The sequence below is a fragment of the Vicugna pacos genome, chromosome 11 (assembly GCF_048564905.1).
Source record: "Vicugna pacos chromosome 11, VicPac4, whole genome shotgun sequence".
NCBI classification, from domain to species: Eukaryota; Metazoa; Chordata; class Mammalia; order Artiodactyla; family Camelidae; genus Vicugna; species Vicugna pacos.
Window position 1 is genome coordinate 37,024,228 of NC_132997.1, and position 12,124 is coordinate 37,036,351.

Below are 12,124 nucleotides of genomic sequence, written 5' to 3' on the forward strand. Positions count from 1 at the left end.
AATGTTCAAAACAGCTTTGTCAATGAAAGCCAAAATCTAGAAACAACCTAAATGTTAAACGGAGACGGAAGAAACGAAGTACAGGCATACCTCATTTTATTGCGTTTGTCTTTACTGTGCTTCAGATACTGCTTTTTGCCTTTTCTTTTTCTTTTTTTAACAAATTAAAGGTTTGCAGCAACCCTGTGTTGAGCAAGTCTGTATCAATGCCACTTTCCCAGCAGTGTTTGCTCACTTTATGCCTCTGGGTCACATTTTGATAATTCTCACCATATTTCAGACTCCTTCATTATTATTATATTTGTTATGGTGGTCTGTGATCAGGGATCTTTAATGTTACTGCTATAGCTCACTGAAGGCTCAGAGGATGGTTAGTATCTTTTAGCAAAAAAGTATTTTTAATTAAGGTATGTACATTGTTTTTTAGTCAGAATGCTACCTCACACTTAAGAGCCTATGGTACAATGTAAATATAAATTTCATATGCACTGGGAAACTAAAAAATTCATGTGACTCACTTTATTGTAGTGGTCTGGAACTGAATCTGCTGCATCTCCGAGGTATGCCTGTATAGTCGTACAATGGGTTAGTACACAGCGGTAAAAGAGCATGAACTGATACATGCAACAACATGGATGAGCTGCAAAAGTATTATTTTGAGCAAAGGAAATCAGACCAAAAAAGAGTATATTCTATACGATATTATTTATATACAAAGTTGGAAAACAGTAAAAACTAATTTATGGTGACATGTAAGAATAGCAGTTATTTCTGGGAGTAAGGAAAGGCAGGAATTGACTGGGAAAGGTTACAAGGAAACCTGGAGAGAAAGACAAATCCTATTTTAATTTGAGTTTTAAGTACATGACTGTATATAAGTGTAAAAATTCATCAAGCTTACACTTAAGATTTGTGAATTTACTATGTGTACATATTATATTTCGGTAAAGAAAAAGAGATGAGCTATTAAGAGTGAAAAGCAAAGTAAACAGAGTAGTGATATATACATTACGAAGAACTTATATCCAGAATATAAAAAGACCTCATAAAATCAATACGCAATACATATACAACCCAATAAAAAAAACAGGCAAAAGTTGAACAGGCATTTTACAAAAAGAGATATCTAAATACCCAATAAATACATGAAAGGTGCTCAACTTTACTAGTCAAAGAAATACAAATTAAAACCATAATATGATGATGCCACTACATATCAATCAGAACAACAAAAATTTAAAAGATTACCAAATACTGGTAAGAATGCATGAAAACTGCAACTCTCATTCACTATTGGACAGAATTCATTCAATTACTTCAGAATCACTTTGTAAAACTGACAATACCTAGGAGAGCTGAACACTCCTTATAAACACCCTGACAGAGGAGATACCCATAATAAATAAATATTAACAGAAGTTTTTAAAGGAACTATTGAAAAATTAAGGTTAGGCTATCATTTATTATCCTTCTTAGCTCTAGAAATATGAAATTTTTAAAAATTAGGAATTATTTTAAGTTCAGTATTATCACATTAGATGCATTCCTGGCCTAAAAAATCAATCCATCACACTTAACATCTCCGTAAATAACTGACGCCAGAAACTTGAAATGAATAATATTTTATAAATCTTTTTGTTTCCACAATTACCAACAGACTTCAGGGCTGTAAGCCCTGCAGGGAGAAACTGAGAAAGACCTGGCCAAGCTTCACCTTTTTGCTCAGATGCATGTTCTCCATCTTAGCCTTCAGCAGCTTCATCTTATTCATAGTTATTGAATTTTCAATTATCTGTTGCCCAGAAGGAGAAGGCTCAACTTCCTCATCTTCATCAGTATACAAATTATACACAGAACCACCACTGCAAAGAGAACGATAATTATTATTGAAATGTGTCTGATGCCCACCCAATGACTAAAAATGCTGCTAATGATAAAATAGTAAGTCCATCTTGTCAATGCAAATTCAAGGCAAATGTATTTCAAACATGTATTTCCTAGGAGGGAAAAAAAAAGTGGGGATAAATATCATGACCTAACATTACTGAAAATCCAGCACAGCTGAGCTTTTCTGAAGTCACCATAAGTGAAGTGTACCATAAGTGAAGATCTTTTACATGTGGAAATGCATCCATCCATTAAAGCATAGGTTTTAAAATGAAAAAATACATCCTGATCAAGGCATGACACAAATTACTAAACAGATAAAACATTTCAATTACTGGTCAATCACAATGACATTTATTCATACCTTAACATTATTATTTGGAGCCCTTTCTCTTTGACTGCATAATATAATGGCACTTACCACACTATCCTCACATTTATTCTTACGTGTCTATCTTTCCCTCTTACTCCCCCATTTGTAAGCAAGTTGAAAGCAGATATTACACTTCATTCATCTTCCTAGTCTTAGCACCAGGCACAGTGCTTGGCACATATTTAATAAATGTTTGCTGAACTGAATACAAACATGATTGAAATTTCATTCTGCTTTTTCAATAACGGGAAAATTAGAATGGTAAAGGTTTGAAAAACACACAAGCTCAGCATATTTGAAGAATGAATAAAATTTTAAACAGAGCATAATAAGAATGTATATGTCACCATGTCCAATTTACTATAGGAAAATTAAAGTATGAATCTATGCTAAAGTAGTATGAGAATTAATAAGGCTTCCTGTTCTATATGGTTGTAAGAAAATGGGAACAATTCAAGATTACCTTAACAGGGCATACTCCATAATGCTTGTGAAGGACATACTACCACCACATGAAGGCAAAATTAGAGAGTGGAGAGTCCCATTCATAAACTTTACATGGTGAAACTGATGACATTTTGAAATCATGGGTTAATTATTTTGCACAGCAGCCATGAATACCAGGAGGAAGAACAGTGGCAACTGGTCTCCATAACTTGTGGACACTCACGTGCTTGACTCATGACAATCGTTCTCTACCTATTATAGGTGCCTAGTACGGTATGAAGATTAACAGTTGGCACAGCACTAAATTAACATTGCTACCATTTACTGAATGCCTACTCTGCCAGGCACTTCCCACATATTATTTCTAATCCTCACAAAAACCATATAAGGTGATATATTCCACCATTTTATAAATGAGGAAACTACAGTCAACTCAAGAGAGGTTAAAAAAGTGATTTTGTTTAAGCCAGAGAGCTAGTAAATGGTGCACCTAAGAGTCACATACCCTGTCCATCTGGTTCCAAAGCCTGTTCTTTATACTACTTCATGTTGCTTCCCCAGGCACCAAACAACAGATCTTACTGCGTCATGCTCATGTACCCAAATAAGTGACAGAACTTACAGTATGTGAAGGTTCTTGTCTTGAAGTTAACCATACCTGAAAAGGAGGGTTGAGTGAAGATTTCTGCAAGTTCACCCTTGGAATTGGAAGAAATGACTCAAGTATATTCTATTCTTGGTTACCTTAATATATTTTAACTTCAACTGCTCCTCTGTTATATCCTGTGGCATTTTAAATTTACCCATATTAAATATTAAAAGAGTTTTCTAACTCAACTTTCCTGTCATTAAAAAACTGATCCTTTACTGTTTTCCCATAGAGAACAGTGTGTGTATATACATGTAAAAAAGTACAGTCATGATAAATATTTCACTAGATGCATTTTAGAGGACAAAAAGCACTTAAATTCACCTAATTTTTTCTACAAGTATCACGTTATTGTGTTTTCTCTCACAATGCATAAATTCATGAGATCAGTTAGAAACCAATGCCAACTTTTTTTCTAAATGGGAAAATGTAACAAAGACTAGGATAAAATAATAACTTATAAAATTAATCCCCAAATATTTTTCTTTATAGTTAACTATTCTAAATATTTTCTTGAATGATTGATATATTTAACTTTCTCTAAATTTTTTACTCTAATAATATCAAAGAATAAGAGGTGGGCAAATATATTATTTATTTCAACACAAATACTGTTCATCCTGAAGCCAAGTCCTCATGTGACTTTCACAGATAAATTAACCATTTAAATGTTGCAATGCCTCCTTCCACTTTAAAAAAAAAGTCAAGTAACACAATTAACTAAAAAGATTTGAGACTAAAAATGATGACTGATACTGGATCCTGCATCAGAATGAATCAAATATACACCCAATTCTCTGTTTCTTCTTAGAGCAGGAGTCTGCAAACTATGACCAAGGCCAAACTCAGTCCATCGCTTATTTTTTTCCAGCTTTCTTTTATTGAAGTATAGTTAATTTACAATATTGCATTAATTTTTGGTGTACAGCATAGTGATTCATTTACATATATGTTCCTTTTCATATTCTTTGTCATTACATAGGTCATTACAAGGTACTGAATATAGTTCCCTGTGCTAAACAATAGGACCTTGTTGTTTATCTATTTTATATATAGTAGTTGGTATCTACAAATCCCAAACTCCCAATTTATCTCTCCACCCTCCCCCACTTCCCCCCAGTAACATAAGTTTGTTTTCTATGTCTGAATCTCTTCCTGTTTTGTAATTAGTTCATTTGAGTCCTTTTTTTTTTTAATTCCACATATAAGTGATATCATATGTCATTTTTCTTTTTCCTTCTGGCTTACTTTACTTAGTATGATGATCTCCAGGATCCATCCATGTCGCTGCAAGTGGCTTTTTTTTTTTTTGGCTGAGTATTAAGTAGTATTCCATTGTAAAAATAAACCACAACATCTTTATCCAACCATCTGTTGATGGACATTTGGGTTCCTTCCGTATCTTGGCTGCTGTAAATAGTGCACTTACAAACATTAGGGTGAATGTATCTTTTTGAATTAAAGTTTCCTCCAAATATATGCCCAGGACTGGGGTTGCTGGATCATAGGGTAAGTCTATTTCCAGTTTTTTAAGGAATCTCCATACTGTTTTCCATAATGGCTGCACCAAACTACATTCCCACCAACACTGTTCCCTTTTCTCCACATCCTCTCTAGCATTTATTGTTTGTGGACTTTCTAAAGATGGTCATTTTGACCTGTGTGAGGTGATAACTCATTGTACTTTTGATTTGCATTTCTCTGATAATTAGCAATACTGAGCATTTTTTCATGTGCCTATTGGCCATTCGTATGTCTTCAATGGAGAAATATTTGTTTAGGTCTCCTGGCCACTTTTTCACTGAGTGGGTTGTTTGTTTTTTGTTATTGAGTTGTATGAGCTGTTTGTATATTCTGGAAATTAAGCTGTCAGTTGCATCATTTGCAGTATTTCTCCCACTCCATAGGTTGTCTTTTCATTTTGCTGATGGTTTCCTTTGCTTTGCAAAAGCTTTTAAGTTTAATTAGGTCCCATTTGTTTATTTTTGCTTTTATTTCTATTGCTTGGGTAGACTGCCCTAGGACAGCATTGTTAAATAGCTGAAAAAAAATCAAAATATTTCACAATGTGAAAATTATATGAAATTCACATTAGTGTCCAATAAAGTTTCACTGAAACACAGCCACACTCACTTGATCACATACTGTATTCTGCTCTTGCACTACAATGGCAGGACTGAACAGCTACAACAAATTGTAAGTGGTTCTCTCATTGCTTTTCACTGTGGCTTGGGACACTATAAATCACACTGGCATAGTCATAATTCAACAGCATTCTGAATGCCATGTGTATTGCTATGCAATGACACTTTATTACCAGTATATGCCCAACATGTCAAAACAAGAAGAGAAGTATGGACTTTTAGGGCACAGTAGAGAGCAGATTGCTCTGCTATCAACTAGATATCAAAGAGCTGTATTTATTATGCAATTTGACACTATAGCTATTCTAAAAGAAAACAACATATTTGGACAGTATCAGTCAAAAGATCATGACATTTCCAACTTGCAGGAAAGCAGTGGTCAAAAAAGCAGAAAATTTTACATGGAGTACCTCATCACAACAGAATCTCTTTGCAAAAATAAAAACTGAAAATGAGAGTGCAACCAAAATAAGTTTCCAAGTGCCTTTTTTATTAGCCGTGCAAGGAAAGGCTTACAACTGTGAACTGATTAAACCATGTTTGGTCATAGCAGTTGAAGAAATGGGTCCAGAGAAAACAAACCTTTTTAAAGACTGCTTCTTTGGCAAGAATAATTTCTAGAAGAGTTGAGAACACTGGAAGCAACATCAATAGTCAATTAAAAAATAAGGCAAATGATTTGAGTTGTTTTCCTTGGCTTTTGATGAGTCAATATAAGCTACTGACACCACTCAGTTGTCTTCCTTTCTTCATAGCATCAACACCAAATTTGAAGTGACTGAAGAACAGGCCCCTATGTATGGTCTGCATGAAACAACTACAGGTAAGAATATTTGCAAAGAAGTTGCTAGAACACTAACTCAGTACAAACTGAAGTGAAATCTGCTATAACTGATGGAGTAAAAATATGTGTGGAACAGAAAAAACGTCTTGTTGGACAAATTTACAAACTGATGAAAATGCAAGGTGTTTAAAACCTATGGTTACTCATTATATTATTTGTCAGCAGATTTTGTGGAGTAAATATTTCAGCCTATCATGTATTACTGAACCAGCAGTGTCGATGATAAATTTCACCTGTCTGATGAACTTAACCATTAGCTCAATGGCTTAGCGGTAGCAATTTTATTGATTTTTTTGTTTTTAGCTCAGGGCTGACACTGAATTTTTCTGAATTGTGACCACTATCAATCACTAATATGCAACGCTAAACGCCTTAGGAAGTTTGCTTTTATTGTGAAGTTGATAACATTTCTTAATGAATTCCACCTAAAATTACAAGGCAAAACAATATTTACATGAGAAACTTACACTGCAGTAATGTCATACTGACAACTAGCATTACTTGGAATCACACGTAATAGTATGTTTTCAGAAGTTAAAAACAAAGCGAGATCTCTATTCCCACACGAATTTGAAGCAGACACACTTTCTCAACTCAAATTTAAAGTCCAGGCAGCAATTTTCATACCTCATTGTAAGTTAGAGGAAATGTACAATTGAAAAGTGATTAATCTGCAACATAATGACATACTAAAAGCCAACAGCAAGAGAAGACTCTGACAGAATTCTGTAAATGCCTTCCAAGTGAAGAATATGCTCAAAAAATCATATGCTCAAGGACTGCTGTCACTATCTGGCACTACCCATCTGCATGAAAAGACGTTTTCAAAGATAAAATACATAAAATCTCATTACAGATCAATATTAACAGACGAAGTTTAAAACTGATTTTGTAAATTTAATAGGCAACACTAGCTTTCAAGCTCAATTAAGTAAACTATTACTCCCACCAAAAAGAATTCCATTCTTCTCATTAGTTCACCTGAATTAAACACACACATGTACTCAATTATTATTTTTATATTTTGTATTTTGTCTCTAAAAATTTTGTGGAAATTTATTTTCCCTTGTCATGGAAGTACTTACATGGTATCCTTAGTTTTATCCCTTGGCCTGAAAATCCTAAAACAGTTACTATCTGGCCCTTTACAAAAAAAAATGTTTGCTGCCCTCTGTTGAAGAGTAAGAAAGCTCTCCTAGAACAGGCAAGATATGGTATGACCAGAAAGTTTTCTGCTCCCCTTTCTCAACTACCCTATCCCATATCAACCAGTTCTGATAGGTGAATGGAAAGGAAGAGAAAAATAAACAAAAAAATTATCTTAAGAGGAACAGTAATGCAATTTTAATCGAAATCCATGGCAAAATTTGGATTATGTCTTAAACACAAATAGAAGTTGAATAGGGAAAAAAAAATGGGGTAAAAGGAGGAAATGACACTTCAAGTGAAGGAAAAAAGATGTACAAAAACATGGCATGATAAAAGAGACCTGAAAAACTGATGATGACAGGTTGTAAACGGCCTTCCATGCTAAGCCACAGAGCTTAGATTTTTTTCCGTTAGGAAAGGAGAGTCAAAAGAGGATGTTCTATGGAAGAAAACCACCACAACAGTTATCTAGCACATGGAGAGGCTGGTATAAGGAAACTCTATTCATCATCTAAGTGAGAGACACTGGAGTAAAGCCACAGCCCTCACTGCTCCCTCTTCTCTACTTCTAGCCCCTATGTTTAAGCCACATTTGCAGTGCTAACCAAATCCTGACACGTTAGAGCCAGCGGGCAACACCCGTTGTCACAGTCTGCTCTCTGGCCCCAAAGAATGAATATAATCCCTCTTCCACATAACACTCCGTGGTGGGCAGAATCCTAAAGGAACCCCCATGATTCCCAACTCCTGGTGCTCACACCCTGTACGCTCTCCTAGCCTTGAGTGTGGGCATGACCTACGACTTGCTTCTATTCAACACAATATGACAGAAGAAAAGGGATTTTGCAGATGTCATCGAGGCCCCAAATCAGTTGATTCTGAGTTAAATCAAAAGGAAGTGAGGGCAGCCTCTACCCAAGAGCCAGCAAAATATCAGGGTCCTCAGTCACATCATCACCAGGAAATGAATTATGCCAACATGAGCTTGAAAGTAGATTCTCTTCCCCAGTCAAGCCTCCAGGTAAGAGTACACCTTTGCCAACACCTTAAATGCAGCTTTGTGAGACCCTGAGCAGAGCACCTACATATACTGTGCGTAGACTTCTCAACCCACAGAAACTGATCTCCAGACTACAGGCTGTTTTTCCTGTGAATGGTATTGCCGCTAGGTTTTTACGTTGCGGAATTAAATTTAGTTACCCGGAATAGCTTCCCTTTCTTTGCCTGTCTTACTCCTCTTTTAAAGTCACTTTTTCTCAGAGTTTGTCCCTAACACCTCATCTTTCAGGCAACATGAAGGCCCTCATCTGCTTTTCCAGAGTTGCTGATGTTGGTGTCTTTTCATAACAACTGCCAATATTGTATTTTAGATACTATTTATAGCAGATTGCATGTCCCAGGAAGGGAAGGACAATAATCTTTTTAACCCAAGCTTAGTGTAGAGACTATAAAAAGTTCAGTGCATGTTTAGCGACTTAAAGGAGGCAAAGGACACAAAGAATCATAGCAAAGCAGAGTGAAACTTAAAGGTTACCTTGTCCAATTGATTCTCTTGACTAGCTAAGTACCTTTAAGCTGTTTTCCTTCTGATTTTAGAATACAACAGACCCTCTTCCTGTTACAGTAGGAAAACAAGACTAGAGAAGAAAGGAGATTTATCCACCTTTAAGCAGGAAGTTACATTTTGGAAAAACAGAGCAATTTTCCATTATGCCACAGTTATATAATAACACACAATTATAACAAGACTCTATAATCTAGTAGGCATCTTAGGGTTTCATAGAGTGATAGAAATAAGTTTTTTATGAAAAAATCCTACTCCATAAGGAAACTTCAACTTTAGAAATTACTCATATCAATCATATGAAGGCTAATTTCAGAATTATATAAAGGGTGGGGTAGGGGAAAAGTGGGGAATTCATAAAATTTAGTCAGTCTTGTGAATATAAGATTATTTTGACAACACAGGTAAACAAGGTTTATGGGTGTATCATACAGTGTTCATTTCTGAGACATGCAAATGAAAACCTATTTACCTTAAAGATTCAGACAATGGTGTTAAAGTGCCATCTCCCCTATCTACTACACGAAAGAAATTCAACTGATCTCCTTCTCGGTATACCAAAAACGTAACTTGTTTGGTGGAGGAGGTCTTCTCCCAGACCTCATCTCGACTGGAATCCATGTACTCAGCCATCTCCCTAAGTGGATCTTCCATAGGAACTACAAATGGAAAAATTGATAAACAAGCTTTCAATTTTTATGAAGTTTTATGCATCTTGATACATTGACAGGATATGATGTGCTGAATCTGAACAACAACCTGTGCATACTACACATATATATATATATAAATTAGATTCTGCAAGTAAGTTTCTGGTCTTTTTATAGTTAATTCAGCATTCCCCATGTATTAACATGAAAGAAATGAAATGATTATATTGCTATGTACAAAGACACGATTTAACCAAAATACCTGTGCCACCAGAGCTCATATTTGTTGATTCTATGACATAATTATCTAATGATTGTTTTCACTTTACACCTTACTCTCCCTATATTTTCAAGTATTGGTTCCAATAGTCAATAATTTAAAAGCAAGATAAATTCCACTTACTTTTAATTAAAAAACACACACACAACTGGGAAACATATTAGAAACAAATCCCTTTTTCTCTTTCTGGTTTTATACAAAGGCTGATTCTTCCTAGCTCTTGACCTGAAGTCAGGTAATTAAAAGTACAGAGTAACTCAGAACACAAGGGGGCCACTTAGTGCACTAAAACTGCCATGTGTGTAATGATCAATACGTTGTTTCTTTGAAAGTATCCTCCCAGGACCCCAACTGTCCTGGCACGTGTCTTATATATCTAGTCAGAGCACACAGCTCTAGTGGCCTGGAGTTGTCCTCAGGTCTGAATAATACTGCAGCCATCATCTCAACCCGCTGTCATTACAGTAGCCAGATTCTGCTCCTATGGCGGGAAAGAGCCTCAGGAGATTGCTAGCTCATAGGCTGAATGCCCGAAAAGCCACTGAACCCCAGATCAGGGAGTCTAAGTAATGATCACCAAAAAAAAAAAGTTTGCTTCCAAGGACATTTTCATGTCAAGCTGCAGAAACATTTGTTCTTTCTTAAAAGAGGCAACAATTTCTCAAACTCCGTAAGTTTCATTCAAGTAGCTTATTTATTAACAGAATCACAGTGCTATACAACCCTTTAAAAAGTTACAGCAATAAGAAATATTAAACTCTGGAAGTAACAGGTAAAAACATTAAAGATGCTCTACCCTAATTTCAATATCACTACTGCTAAAACACAAATCTGTAGAAATACAGTAAGATTAAGCTTGTTTTATAAAAATATGTGGATGTTTGATACTCTTTCACAGGCACAAAATATGTAAATATTAAAAGACATTTATAACACAACTTATTGCCATTTTAAGTCAATGCTACATTTTCCTCATTAATAAGACATAAAAATTAGGCTACTGCCACTACTAAAACCACATGAAAGTCTTGCTTAAGCCAACAGAGTATGCCTTACTTAGGGAGGCATTGCCATCAAAGATGTGTATGTATACACACACCTTTCCATAATAGAAAAATCATTTCGATTTCATCAGGTGTAAAATACTGTGTACATAATTAAGGATAAAATTTAGTTTTAGAAATAAAAGTATTTTCTATGCTGTTTTGATAATGGTTAATTCAAAAATAATTTTAAGAGCTAACTCTTACTGGAATTCACATGACAAAGGTATTTTCTAAGCCATAATTTTCAAGTTAAGATTAAATAGCTAAAAAAAATAAGGTTCCTCAAATACAGTATCAAGAAGTTCTAGATCTGGGTATAGTTTTTCTTTTCCACAAAGTTTTCAATGATGTAAGGTGGATAATAGCAAGCTTTTAATTTAAAATGTTGACTCAATAAAGGCAAAATTATTAACAACTTAATTTAAAATGTCAAAAAAACAGACAAGTTTTAGGTGCTGATTTTTCAATTTAGAAACAAGGCATAGAAAGTTATAGGAAAAAAGGTATTACAAAGCTTCAATTATCAAACGGTAGTGATGTCTTTTACTTTCTTTTTTTAAGTTAAAAAATACATATATTTTTAACTCAGAATCTGTGATACTTACACTCTTCCTCATAAACATAATTTTAGTCCTAGTAAGAAAAGTAGGTGTTCTGATTAAGCACCCTGCTTTAAAGACAATACCATACACAAATAATCAACTTTGAAAAATATAATACAGTGGAATTCAAATGTCATTAAACGCTACGTAATTCTCTCTTATAATGGCTCAGTAAACACATTAGGGTTCTTGTACTACCCTCAGAATTGGTACTATAAACATCACCTTATGTCATATGGGACAATTTCGCAAGTCCAACTAATGGAAAGTCCATGATATTAGGAGTGCTTGTTAATCACTGCTCACATTATTTTTGTTGTTTCTTCTAACTTATCCCAAACAGTTCAATGGCCAAGGTAACATATCTCACAAAATACTCTTGAAATAGCTAGAAAAAAGATGGTGATAATCCTATTTTCTAATCAAAATTATGAAGCACAGAGATGAAATGTGGCTTGTGGAAGAAGTATAAGCCATTAACACAAAACA

General features: G+C 34.8%; 1 protein-coding gene across 9 annotated transcripts in view; it reads right to left on the minus strand.

The window, feature by feature from the left end:
* The window catches only part of ZFAND4 (zinc finger AN1-type containing 4), a 64,687-nt gene that overhangs the window by 19,536 nt on the left and 33,027 nt on the right, over positions 1-12,124 (minus strand). For 6 of the 9 annotated variants that reach the window (XM_072971125.1, XM_072971124.1, XM_072971131.1 and 3 more), the window contains 3 exons: positions 9,530-9,716; positions 1,715-1,862; positions 519-566 (listed from right to left, as the gene is read on the minus strand). In XM_072971125.1, coding sequence (XP_072827226.1) covers positions 519-566; positions 1,715-1,862; positions 9,530-9,716 — 383 coding nt within the window. The remainder of the gene's footprint in view (positions 1-518; positions 567-1,714; positions 1,863-9,529; positions 9,717-12,124) is intronic. The other 3 variants (XM_072971130.1, XM_072971128.1, XM_015249395.3) reach the window with 1 other exon arrangement.